Genomic DNA, 14,388 nt, shown 5'->3' with positions numbered 1-14,388 from the left:
GGGATACAGTCGAGGTTCTCACGGCAGGAACTTTTTCTGTCCGCCATTGCACTTCCAGCAAATACAGCACAATTCATTGACCCAGACTGTATGAATCTTCATGGCAAGTATTTACTGATAATAATTGCCAAAAATCTTGGCCAGATCGAGCACTGTGTACACAGGGAGGCCATAGGGTAGAGTTCAGAATACCGATTAATGGGAAATCTACAGTAAAGTTTGGTTTAATTCATTACTTAAATCACATTCAACAGAACGGGCCACATGAAATGAAATGTAAATAACCGTAATGAACTGATTAAAGAAAAACAAAGATTTCTCCCTCCACAGAATCCAGGAAACGTTCAGAAAGCTAATCAGATGATATCCAAAGTGTCTTACAAATGAGTGCCATGAGAGAGATGGAATGTGTGATAAGCCTTTCAAACGAAGCATCAGAGGTGAAGATTGTTAATGAATTCTCTTGCTCACAGGGTTGTTTGCTCTAATTATCCGGAATGTGAATTATTTGGTAATTATCAAAGCAGCAAATCATTCGCCTACGTTGAAAATTACATGAAAATGTGCCTCAAAGCAGGGTGCGCTGAAAAATTAACAATTCTGCGTTGGTTAACGACTTGTGGAATTATGAAATCAGCTGTTATGTGTGTGTGTGTGGGGGGGGGGCCTTCTTTTATGCCATAACGTGATGGTAAACACGTCCTGTCATAAGTAATTAAATGCTTTGCATTTTAATCAGATGCTTCTGAGAGGCATGTTGACTTGCAGCGGGTTCAGGTTATTGTTGACGACATGCTTTCATGTAACGCTGCACAGCTCAATCAGCTCATCTTCCTGCTCTACAAATACTAATGATCAAACACTCCCACAGTAAGGGAAAAAGAATGAGAACAAAGGTTAAAAATGAAGAACAAACATTATTACATTGCATATTGCTTATCAGATAATGTGCATTCTACAGGGCCTCTAAAGGGACATGGAATCATTTGATTGAATTATTTCCCTGTTTATCACTGTAAAGCTGCTTTGATACAATCTGTATTGTATAAAGCACTATATAAATAAAGGTGACTTGACTTGAATCGTTCTCTCGCGTTCCCCCGAGAAATTTTGCATTCGCTCACATTATCTCCCAAGCAAACGCAAAAGCATTGAAATGTAATTTTTCTTCCATCTCATTTTTTTTCCATCACCATGTCCCTTTAGGGGCTCCGTAGTCATAATTTTTTTATAGTATTCCTGTAGCTCAAACAGTTGTGCTAGCAATTCTAGGGTCATGGGTTCGATTCTCAGGGAACGCATGAACTGAGCTAAATGCAATGTAAGTCACGTCTGCCAAATGCATAAATGTCATTTCTTTATAAATATTATATATAGTGGTGTCTGACTGTGCAAAACTCATTGCCACAGTGGTAGGGTGTTGACAGTGGTCGCCTATTTTATTATCATCCATCAGATGAAATCATAAGTTTGTATTGTATCCCATAAGTAAAATGCACTGACGGTGTGATGACCCTCTTGGAGTTGCTTTGTTTATTGAGTATTTGGAATTGGAATTGGAATTGTGATGTTTCGCTTAGCAAACACCACTAATAATGTTTGCTGATGACTTGTTAATAAAAGTTTCAAATCTTCGACATTACTCACAAAGAAATGCACAAGCACATCCCACCTGTCTGCCCTCCTCTTACCTCTCCCGTATGAGTCTGACTAATGCAATCATTTATTATGCTGAAAGATAAAGTTCAACTAGCAATGTCTGTCCAATGGGTAGAAAATGTCAGTGAGTTCATTTGACTGTCCTGAGTGCAAAGAGTGATGTAATTAAACGAGGGTTTGTGCGGCTGCGTACCTGAACGGCTCCTGCACAGACACGGGCTCATCAGATGACAGAGACAGAGCATAGTTTGGGCGAGTGTAAGCGTATATTTGTGTATGTTTTACATTACGTGAAGGGATGAAGTTACCTGGGCATTGAAGTAGCATATGCAGTGATGTGGCACAGAAGAGAGAAATGAAAGATTAAATGAAGTAGATATTAAAGGTGAAGTGTGTAATTGCATAACTAACGACTGTTTCCAAACAGGTTTCTCAAACAATTGTTCCCTTCTCATAGTGCAGCATTTGGTTCCAGAAGTAAGTATTCTTTCCAGCTGGTGAGAATCTGTTATTTTAGAACTGCGTTCGATTTAATGTTTACTGTTGTCACGTGTGTCTACCTCTGTGCTAAGGACATATCTGTACTGTATGCACATTTGTTTTGCTAGTGTTATCCTCTGTACATACACTACCATTCAAAGGTTTGGAGTCATTAGGATTTTGAAAGTGTTTTATCCTCACAGAGGCTGCATTTATTGAATCAAAAACACAATAAAATAGTAATATTGTTAAATATTATATTAATTAAAAATAGCTGTTTTCTATTTGAATATATTTAAAAAATGTCGTGGCAAAGCTGAATTTTCAGCATCATTACTCCAGTCTTCAGTGTCAGATGATCCTTGATAAATCATTATAATAGCTGATTTAGTGCTCAAGAAACATTTTATATTATTATCAATGTTGAAATGCTGTGCTGCTTAATATTTTTGTGGAAACTGTGATACATTTTTTCTGGAGTCTGATGAATAGAAAGGTCAAAATAACCGTGTTTATTCGAAATATAAAATAAATGACTTCACTGTCACTTTTGATCAATTTAATGTGCCCTTGCTGAATAAAAGAATGAATTAAAAACTGGAACCGTAGTGTAATTTGACAAACCTTAGATATCGCTTTAAATAGAAAATATTTTCAGAATTATAAGTGTTAAAATCTTTTGATATTTTTAATTCTTCTCATTTCTGTTTTAAAGATTCAACAAAGCATAATTCAAATCTTTCCGAGTACCAGTGTCTCTCGCATCCCTGCTTGATCATTTCTGAATTACACGACCCATAATCCTGAAGAGTTACTTTGTATTGTAATACAAATACTAAAGTGAATAGTTTTATATTGGACTGTCATTTCTGATTCTATTATGCATTTGCAATCCATCTTGGGATGAGAACATTTGCATTTATTCATTTACCAGATGCTTTTCAAAGTGACTTACAAGTGAGGAACATCATAACCAAGTACTTTTTTTACTCCACGAAATACAGTTTTTCCAGCTATCAGGGAATGTTCTCTGGTTGTCTTGGTTCAAGGCTCAGAACACTATTTTGAAGAATTATTTGAAATCCCTAGAAGGAAATAAATGAGTAAAACACCGGCTGCTGAAAAAGTCACAGTTACGTTCAGTTGTTTGAATAAACAGGTTTCCTCATTCCCAAATCACACCAATGGTTGAGGTAAACGGTTTCAGAAACAGAGCAGATATTTGGGAAGCCACCATGGTAAATGGCTTGTTTATTGCCTACTTGTCTTTGCACATTTAACTTGGATATTATAGTATAAAAATGTACACTTCACCTTTAATACAGCATGAATATCTCCAGAATGGTTGTGATGTTGATAGCTGACATGTTTTATATGGAGGACAGATATGGGCTTTGTCTATGCAGATTACGAAGAAGATGCCGCCTCTTTTGGAAATCAAAATCTAACCAAAGGTACCAGTCATATTCTGCATAGACTGCATAACAATGCGAGGGCTCTCTAAACTGAACTCAGTCCGTCGATCGTAAGGCCCACAGGAAGCCGGCGTCAAGATTTCCTGTCACGTGACTATGAGGTAAGAACTCGTTCCAGGGCTTGATTGATTGATTGTGACAATGCAGTCCAGATGAGATAATAAGAGAGAGAAAGGCCTTCTGAAGAACGGGAACCCATCGCTGTCACAGCCTATGAGAAGGAAAACAGATGAAGTTAAACCAGCATGAGAAATGATGCTTATTTCCTCCTCATCTGATGGGACACGTTTAAAAATATACACACAGAAACACATTAACTCCAAACCCATAGTGAGCTGCCTACCTAGACAACATTTTCAGAGATTATAGGTGCGCATATGACACAAAAGCTGTTTCTAAAAGTAGCCAGCGACATCATGCCTTCTTTAGACCAGATTTTAAGGCTATTTTTATGCTTAGTGTCGTGTCGATACTTAGCAACATGCTAACATAAACCATTGGAATCAACTGTGAGTTTTTGCTGAGTTAATTAAGGAGCATTATTTGTGTTCAGTGAGCCAAATCGGAGTTATCATTAACTAAAACCATTTAAAAAAAATCATTATTAAACATTACCTGAAATAAAATATAAAACTATAGTCCCCTTTAGACATCAATGGTCTCCCTTCTACTAACTGTCAGTTGACTCTCATTAATTTGCAACTATGCAGTGTACTTAATACAACTACAGTGTACTATAAAAGCTGTTCATCATATAAAGTAATCATGTCTCTTCAGAAAATTTGCACTAAACTACGGAAGAGGATTAGGGCCAAGCAATAATAATAAAAAAAAAACCAATCTCGAGATTAAAGTCATTATAATGCGAGATTAAACTCGTTAAATTTCGAGAAAAAAAGTCGAAATACAATCTTGAGAATAAACTCATTAAATTTCGAGAATAAAGTCGTTGTGTTTCGAGAAAAAACAAGTTAAATTTCGAGAAAAAAATCGAAATGAAATGTACAGAATAAGGCATTCGATCAGTGTTCATTGCATAGCCTACTGATAGAGGACATGGCAGAGTTGGATCACTTAGTCAAGCTATATTTTAGACTTTCTTTCAGTAACAATGAATAGAACATTCTTAGGTCTAGGTCGGCTAACTTTAGGTCTTTTTAGAAGAAAAAATCAGTCCAATTTGCGTGATGTACTCGCTTTTGTCCAACATGAAATTCATGGAGGTTTCGTGGTTTCCCAGGATACCATAAGACGCATTATTAAACTTGTTGATCCTCAAGGTGTGGAATTTCGACGAAGGAGACTAGCTGGCCCAAATGCACTCTGGCATATGGACAGCTATGATAAATTAAAACCGTACGGCATTGCCATTATATGGCTGTATAGATGGTTACAGTCGTTACATTCTGTGGATGGAGGCCTACACAACCAACAACGATTAATAATGCGTCTTATGGTATCCTGGAAATCACGAAATCTCGATGAGGTTGATATCAGTAGGCTATGCAATGAACACTGATCGAATGCGTTATTCTCTACATTTCATTTCGACTTTATTCTCGAAATTGAATGAGTTTATTCTCACGATTATTTCGATATTTTTTCTCGAAATTTAACGAGTTTTTTTCTCGAAACACAACGACTTTATTCTCGAAATTTAATGAGTTTATTCTCAAGATTGTATTTCGAGTTTTTTTCTCGAAATTTAACGAGTTTTTTCTCGAAACACAACGACTTTATTCTCGAAATGTAATGAGTTTATTCTCAAGATTGTATTTCGACTTTTTTCTTGAAATTTAACGAGTTTTTTCTCGAAACACAACGACTTTGTTCTCGAAATGTAATAAGTTTATTCTCAAGATTGTATTTCGACTTTTTTCTTGAAATTTAACGAGTTTTTTCTCGAAACACAACGACTTTGTTCTCGAAATGTAATGAGTTTATTCTCAAGATTGTATTTCGAGTTTTTTTCTTGAAATTTAACGAGTTTTTTCTCGAAACACAACGACTTTGTTCTCGAAATGTAATGAGTTTATTCTCAAAATTGTATTTCGACTTTTTTTCTCGAAATTTAACGAGTTTAATCTCGCATTATAATGACTTTAATCTCGAGATGGTTTTATTTTTTTATTATTGCTTGGCCCTAATCCTCTTCCGTACTAAACCGCTCAATTCATATGGATTAGTTTTATGATCTCTTTATGAACTTTTTGAAGAGTCAAAGTGGTAGTTGCATATTTGTCAATGGAGCGACAGAAATCTCTCAAATTTCATCAAAAAGATCTTCATTTGTGTTCCCGAAGATGAATGAAAGTCTTACGGGTTTAGAATGACATGAGGGTGAGTAATTAATGACAGAATTAAAAAAAAAATTGGTGAACTATCCCTTTAATGACATGAAAGGGCATTTAAACTGCCTTCTTTTATCGACACTTTCATTGAACTTCTATGGAGAATCCTGCTGACTGAATTAGAAATGTATCAAACTGTCGAAGTGTAGCTAAATGCTAACAATAATTAATGCCACAAAAATGCACACTTACAGAGACTGTGCACTTGCAATGCTTTGGCCACAGGATTTGCATCTGCATTTGAGCACTTGTGTTGAGTACGTTTTTGGCCTTAAACCCTAAAATTTGCACAATAAAAACCCCGAGCACGATGAGAAGTCTGCGTCAGCATTCTCACCGTCATTGCTAGTGGATCTCCAGCCCTGCTGTGCGGTACAGCATTACCACTCTTTTATCACCCACCTTTAAATCTAACCTTTTCTCATTCTCTCACAGCTCTCTCCTTTTTTGTCCCAAGTTCGTGACTAATCAGCACAAGCTCAGTGAAGTGTGTGGGTGTCATCAGCGAGGTAAAGAAAAACCTCGACTCTCCTGCGCATATGACTTTTAAACTAGACATCTGAAGCATGAAATTGGTCAGATAGTCCTCCCACATAGACAAGACATGTATTGATACAGTACCTGTGACTGGACACCTTTTAGATTGGAGCGAATATGCTCATTTTCAGTGTAAACTCAGCTTGAGGCCATCAATACAGGTCTATTATTATTATTTTTTTTTTTTTTTTACAAATGTGAATGTAGCAGCAACAAGGTTTGGAAATGTCATTTACCTTCAGGCCTGGTTTGCGCATCCCAGTTCAGAACGACATGCTTATTATGGGTGAGAGAAATTATACGTGGGGTTTGGTCAAATGAGAAAAGTCAAAAATGGAAGATTCAAAATGTTGATCGTTCAAAACGTTCAAAAACACAACATTATATATTTTTTATTTTTGTTCTGTGCTTCTGAATACAAGCTCTGTTCCAAAACTTAGTGTCTGCTGTCTACACAGGCAGCTACCTTTTAAGGCAGCATCATAAATGAAATGAAACCTCAAAAGTGACACTCTGTAGTGTTCCTCAAGCAATAATCAGGGCCTAAAACTAACTTTATGCCACACCTGCCAACTGGCAATTCCCTTTTCCAATTTTGATACCACAGCTAAAACTAACTAATATGCTATAAATATAGTCTGCATAGTCTTCACTGTTTAAATTAAAGATATATTAATCCATATTAAAGATACAAAAGTTATTCAGTCAAAAGCAGTGAGTGATTTTTTACAGTGTGCTCTTTGTTGTTTGATGAGCATTAAAAACACAGACAGCAGAATGTTAGGCTGCTGTCACTTTAAGACCTAAAGCACGGATCCAATATACTGATACTGTTACATATGCGTTTTATTTCTCAACTGTTTACGTTAACTTAAAACATAACCTACTATGTTTACAAGGATACTCGCCGAGACATCATTTTGTGTGAATTTGTCCTATCAAGTGCAAGAAGGTGTGAAATAGAGTTCAGTTTAGTGTTCGTGTGCTGCCTGAAACGTGGATTTCTGGGTGCGCTCTACGGATGTTTATACTTCCCAAACAGTGTGTGAGTAAATTTGAATATTTAAATTGTTAAGGCTTACACTTTCGTGATGATGCAGCGCTGGCTGTTAACTGTCCTGAGCGTCGTTCAAGTTTGTTCACATTCATGTTTTCACAACATTGCATTGTTAGAATTCATAATATTGTTTCCGGCCAACTGGATTGGAATGGCAAGGTTCTCTCAAAGTTCAAACATTCTTCCAGTAATATTAATAGAATGCTCATTCATCTTTATCTGGTCTTTAGTTACGTTCTCAAAACGTTAGCGCAAAAACATTATTAGTACATCGTTTATGAAACGTTTAGTTAGACATTCATCTAACGTTTTTTCAAATGTTATTACATGTTCCAAAACATTCAATATTCAAAAAGTAATGTTCCTATAATGTTTGTAAAACGATCAGATTGAATGTTCCCTTAATGTTTTTGCCAACCTTCACATAAACAAGAAACTGGACGTTTTGAACATTCGGAGAACATTCAGAAATAACATTTTGATAACTTAATGGGAACGTTATCTTAATGTTCTTAGAACATATTTTTGTTAGCTGGGATGGAACCATCGATGCCAGTAAAGAACCTTTATTTTTATTTAAAAAACAAAACAATTCTTGATATGAACTTAAAGGCACACTATGCAAGATTTGTACCTTAATATAACAGCTTCAAAATCATTTCGATGGTAAACAAACTCGTAGTAGGTCGAACCATCCCGATAGCAAAGCAAGGGGGGGACGCCGCTGGCAAAACCAGCAATGCAAGTTTCAGAGGTGGCGAGCCGACAAATCTCTTTACGGCACGACGTCACATACATCAACAACATATGAAGCAGCCTCTATGGAAGACACTAGCACGCATTTCAGACGTGAATCGTGGCAGAGTCGACGAAGAAAATGAAGAAAGCGCGGTCGGAAGAGTGCGGCAACGGCTCTGCGTGAGTGGTATTTACGACAGTAATGTTAAATACAAGTACTCCACAGTGACTCTAGGGGTCACTGTTTGAGAAAAACGGAAACTGCATAGTGTGCCTTTAATACATAAAACACCCATTTATATTATGCAAAATAATCCATTTTTAATCGCACTAGACTATTCATATCATGTCTATTTTTATTAAAGACATTTCTCTACTTTTACTGAACTTTTCACAGTGCATTGTGGGATTGCATTCCCTAAAAATGATACAAGGCAGCATACAGCGTTTGCACAGTAATGCTCCTTCTGTAGTCAGCTCACTGGGTTTTGGAACAGATAACTCTAATAAGAAATATATACAGCGTGCATATCTACTGAAAAGACAGATCATTTCACTTCCTTTACCATGCACTCTCTCTCTTTCTTTCTCTCACTCACTGCTCCTAATTCATTTAAGGATCCCCTGCTAATAATTTATCGTCTTTTATGATAGTACTCCACAGGTCTTTCTTAAGCACTAATGCTCAACTGACTCTGATCCAGGGAATTAAATGAGTTTATCTGCTTGTAATTGGAGGATCTGAGAGGCGCTTCCTGATGAAGGTTTCAGGTCAAGTTTGTTCTCTGCATATTTCTATTATGTGTTGAGTGAAACCAAGGTTTTTTAAAGAAAACATTGATATTTTTGAATTGACATACTTATTAACTACTTGTCCTACTTGAAATTATATGAGGCATTATACAATGTGTATTAAAATGTTTATTATATGTTATATTGTAAAAAAGAATTATTTAAACAATACTTACATCATTTTAAATAAAATATTTGAGAATATACCTGTTAAGAAATATGTCATTTTGAGCCATATATCTGTAGTAAGTTTCAGACTCACCTCATTTAGTATTTTAAACAGTGATTTGCCCTAATTAAACTCATCAGCTGAGGGAGAGATTGGGAGCAACAAGAGCACATAATTCTCTCATTAGAAAGACTAGCCAATAGAGATGTGATGTTTGACATATGCAGTCACATGTTGTCTGTTGCCCAAAACCTTAAAGGGATAGTTCACCCCAAAATATAAATGGTATCTTGTGTCATTTCAAACTTGTATGAATTTCTTACTTCTGTGGAACACACAAGATGCACGAGGAAAACTGCACAAGAGTGAACAACCAGTACATTTAAAATGCATTTTTTTCCACAGTACAAAGAAACACATATGGGTTTGGAAGGACATGTCATGTGTGATCCTTTTAAATACACATTTTTAGTTCTTGATGTTGACCCTTTTTTACACTTTATTTTGATGGTCCTCTTTAAACATTCTGTTGATTATAAGTAATGTTGCACCTACATGTCCACGAACTCACATTAGAGTATTAGTTGAGGACTGTTAAGAGTTCAGGGTTAGTAGAATAAGTTGACGTACTTGCAAATAGTATATAATCAGTAGAATGTCTGTTGGGGGACCATCAAAATGCAGTGTTATCAGATATTAAGCACATAGTCTACTAATACTGTATTAATACTTTAATAAGAGTTAGTTAACATGTAGGTGCAACATTACTTACACTCTAAAAATGAAGTTTGAACTCACCATTGAACCCTGGGGTTCTTGACTCAATTTTAAAGAATCCATTTCCACTCTTTTTGTAGTGATAAACTATGTTTACAATTCATACAATTTTATTAAAATGAAAAATGAATTCAAATAAAATCCATAAAATGGTCCCATGATGGGAGCCCCTAAAAGGTTCTATATATGAAGCACCTTACAGAACCCTTTAATGGGTTAGTCCACCCAAAAATGAAAATTCTCAAATTACTCACCCTCATGTCCGTTCCGAACTCGTAAGACTTTTTTTCATCTTCAGAACACAAATGAAGATATTTTTAATGAAATCTGAGAGCTTTCTGTCCCTCCATTTACAGCTACGCAACTATTACTTTGACGCTTCAAAAAGTTAATAAAGAGATCGTAAAACGAATCCATATGAAATGTTCACATATAAACATTGATCAGCGAACATAAACAGCCGCTCAACCTAACCTGCTTGATGTGCGAGAACAAATCTCTTTGGTTCTTGCTGAAGCTCAAACGTGCTGCGTAACACGAGAATGAACCTCATTGGTTCTTGCTGAAGCTCAAACGTGATGCGTAACACGAGAATGAACCTCATTGGTTCTTGCAGAAGCTCAAACGTGCTGCGTAACACGAGAATGAACCTCATTGGTTCTTGCTGAAGCTCAAACGTTCTGCGTAACACGAGAATGAACCTCATTGGTTCTTGCTGAAGCTCAAACGTGCTGTGTAACACGAGAATGAACCTCATTGGTTCTTGCTGAAGCTCAAATGTGCTGTGTAACACGAGAATGAACCTCATTGGTTCCTGCTGAAGCTCAAACGTGCTGCGTAACACGAGAATGAACCTCATTGGTTCTTGCAGAAGCTCAAACGTGCTGCGTAACACGAGAATGAACCTCATTGGTTCTTGCTGAAGCTCAAACGTTCTGCGTAACACGAGAATGAACCTCATTGGTTCTTGCTGAAGCTCAAATGTGCTGTGTAACACGAGAATGAACCTCATTGGTTCCTGCTGAAGCTCAAACGTGCTGCGTAACACGAGAATGAACCTCATTGGTTCTTGCTGAAGCTCAAACGTGCTCCGTAACACGAGAATGAACCTCATTGGTTCTTGCTGAAGCTCAAACGTGCTGCGTAACACGAGAATGAACCCCATTGGTTCTTGCTGAAGCTCAAACGTGCTGCGTAACACGAGACTGAACCTCATTGGTTCTTGCTGAAGCTCAAACGTGCTGCGTAACATCAGAATACCTCATTGGTTCTTGCAGATCAAGTGAACATGCTTGAGCTTCCATTTACCACAACTGATGTGTGAGTTGATGAATGTTTATATGTGAATAAAAGCCTACATTTAATCTGTTGGACTAAACCACTCAATTCATATGGATTAGTTTTACGATCTCTTTATGAAGTTTTTGAAGTGGTAGTTGCGTAGCTGTCAGTGGAGGGACAGAAATCAATCAGATTTCATCAAAAAGTGATTAATTTTCATTTTTGGATGAACTATCCTTTTAAGGTTCTATATAGAACATTTTCTTCTATAATCAACAGAAAGTCTAAAGGTGAACCATCAAGATAGTGTTACCAAAAATGGATAGATCAGAGGTTTTAAGCCATATTTCTTTATCTCTAACCAACATTATGAAGTCTTAGGCTAAATCCGATATCAAGAATTATGATTCTTAATTATGATATTTGTGAATATTTATAGTGTGATTTAGTAACTTTGGTATAGCTGCTCAAAATTGTTAAGTTTAAGTGACAAAAGCTTTATTTTGTTCACGATCCAACTCATTAAAATAATTACAATCAATTTATTCTTTACTTAACCACGTAAGACCTTATCATACAACGTTTCCTGTTTAAAGCTTTTTACATAATGCAATATAGATTTTCTGTGAACATAAAACATGAATCATGACAAGGAGCAAAAAGAAATGACGAACAAAAAACAAAAGTCCAAAATCAACACCTTTTTATTTATTTCATAAAGGATGAGTGCAAAGAAAGAGCTTGTGATGTGTACCAGTCGCTAAGCCATGGACCATAAGGCATCAGTAAATACAAGCTTTATATATACTTACAACAAATACATAATACAAAAAAATCAATCATGGAGGCCATCAAAGAAATCTGCGAAGACACGCACACAATATCAGAAAAGAAACGTAAACCAGAGCGATGGTAAATAATCAACGACCACCAAGTAAATGCATGGATGGATAGAAAGACGAATAAAAGAAATGAAAACAACAACACGCACACATACACACACAGAACAATTCATACATTCATAATGGGGCAGAAATATAAGAGATGACAATGAGGTCGGATTCAGTGACTGGAATATTAATTACAGCAACAGATTATTAAGCAAAATCTACAGCCTGTTAAATAGGCCTGATATGGAAGCTGCTAATGGTTGTTAACAAGATCCAATCTTCTCGTGATTACCCATCATTCCCAGCGTGAAAACACTGTCCCAACACATCCTCATAGCCCCCGTTTCAAAAAATATATATAAACATTATAGCACAGTTAGGTTTAAAATTGCGCCTTACAAGGCCTGATCATATTTGTATTACTTTCTCAGGTTATCACACAAGCTGTCATTTTTTATTTAGTCATAGTTTGTAAAACTACTATGCGTGTGGTACTGTATTCGGGGGGGTCCGTAACGTGAACAAATCCCCTAAAAATGTTCTCATGCATGTAAAAACGGTCGACCGTACAAATATAAACGCCCACTTAACAACATCTGTATTTTCGTGATCCTAAAATATACTTGAAAAATAACAGCAGCAACAAGTTTTGTGAGCACTGGCACTGTTCATGACCCAAAAAACCATGGCTTTACAAGTGAGCAGATTGTCTGTACCCAGAGTGCATGGTGTGGAGAAAGCGGGATAGCGGTTCTGTTTAAGCCATACCTAGCTAGCGACACCAACCTTCACACTCATTTTGACATGATCACCGTTCCGTGTTACAACATGGACACTCCAGAACTTGCAACATGCAACAGTCATATTAATGAGATGTGATTTTTAATAGTAATATACAAATGCCGTCGTGGTGAAAAGTGCACTGTTACTCATGGTACTGTATATTCTCTACAATAGAACAATGTGTAGCCTAGTACAAACAACGCAAAGCTTTCAATTATGCTAAAACATTCGTAAGTATGCACTGATAAGAAAAGGTTTGTAAGTGTGATAGATACAGTCCGTTATATCTATCCCTTTCTTTGTAGGCTCAGGAATAGCAGTTCTGTTTTTGTCACAGTCAGGCATGATACAATTCAAGTGTCGATAATATACATACGTACGTACGTGCCTCGCGGCGGCACGCTCGATTACGGCGCCGTTGTACGAACGCATCTTTCCGCATAGGCGATGCTGACCGACCGCGCGAGTAAATGAGTGACGGCTGTACAGCGCGACGGGAAGGGAGAGAAATGATTCGCATTCCCCGCGTTACGGTAAAGCTTTGTGATCGGAACGTCCGCACGTAATAAGCAAACGACAGGATGGAATTCTGTGAAACATACACAGCATGGATGACAGAAAATAAACAAGCGTAAAACAACTTCCGAAAGGTACATTTTTCAAAATCGAAAAAAACAAATAAATACATTCATCCAATGACTAAATTCAGAAAGGAAAGGAAAGAAAAAAACAATACAGACGAAATAACACTAGTTTCAGTTGTTTATAAAAATGCATTGCAGAGGTTCGACGAAAGAAAACAACATTCACTGAAAGTGGACTCATTCAAGATAATGAGAAATAATCACAAGCAGTTGATATATGCAAAACAGATCAAACATTTAGCAAAAACAACAACTGAAAAAAAGAGAAAACATCTCTCTTTCATGACCAAACGATACACCAGAAAATACTGTGTGCTCTAAATATGCTAAATGATCACTGCTTTTAGGAAACGTTGCTAAATACAGCAGAATACATGCACCATCCAGAAGCGACTCTCGATAGATTCTCTCAGTCGCGTCGACCGACTCCATTTTAACGATTGTTTTGTTGGGGTTATTTGTTCATTCGGTTTTTTTTGTATATAAACTGGCATTTTTGAGTTTAGCTCATTTCACATACTCAGCTGATTTCCAGAAGTGTACTGGGTGAGACAGGCGACGGTTGCGTTTCGGAAGTTTCTCTAGTAGTTCCACGAGCTTGGAGAAGCTGGGCCGCTCTTCCTGTTCATACGCCCAACAAAACAGCAGGATGTCCTACACAGGAAAGAAGAATCTGTTCATATACTATCACTCACACGATCTAAAAGCCAGTCAAGCATGTCCCGAGTCCGGTTTTTCCAATAAAAATAGATTGA

At 36.8% G+C, this 14,388-nt stretch overlaps 1 protein-coding gene across 6 annotated transcripts in view; it reads right to left on the bottom strand.

Moving 5' to 3' along the window:
- Positions 1-211: 211 nt before the first annotated feature.
- The window catches only part of ksr2 (kinase suppressor of ras 2), a 110,753-nt gene continuing 96,576 nt past the window's right edge, over positions 212-14,388 (bottom strand). For 5 of the 6 annotated variants that reach the window (XM_084413829.1, XM_084413832.1, XM_084413834.1 and 2 more), the window contains one exon: positions 11,902-14,287. In XM_084413829.1, the coding sequence (XP_084269955.1) occupies positions 14,141-14,287 (147 nt within the window). In that variant the 3' untranslated portion in view covers positions 11,902-14,140. Of the gene's footprint in view, positions 3,826-11,901; positions 14,288-14,388 lie in introns of those variants that run through there. The other variant, XM_084413830.1, reaches the window with a different exon arrangement.

Source organism: Rutilus rutilus, assembly GCF_951802725.1.
Source record: "Rutilus rutilus genome assembly, chromosome: 7".
Classification (NCBI taxonomy): domain Eukaryota; kingdom Metazoa; phylum Chordata; class Actinopteri; order Cypriniformes; family Leuciscidae; genus Rutilus; species Rutilus rutilus.
This window is presented reverse-complemented; position numbering and strand designations above follow the sequence as displayed.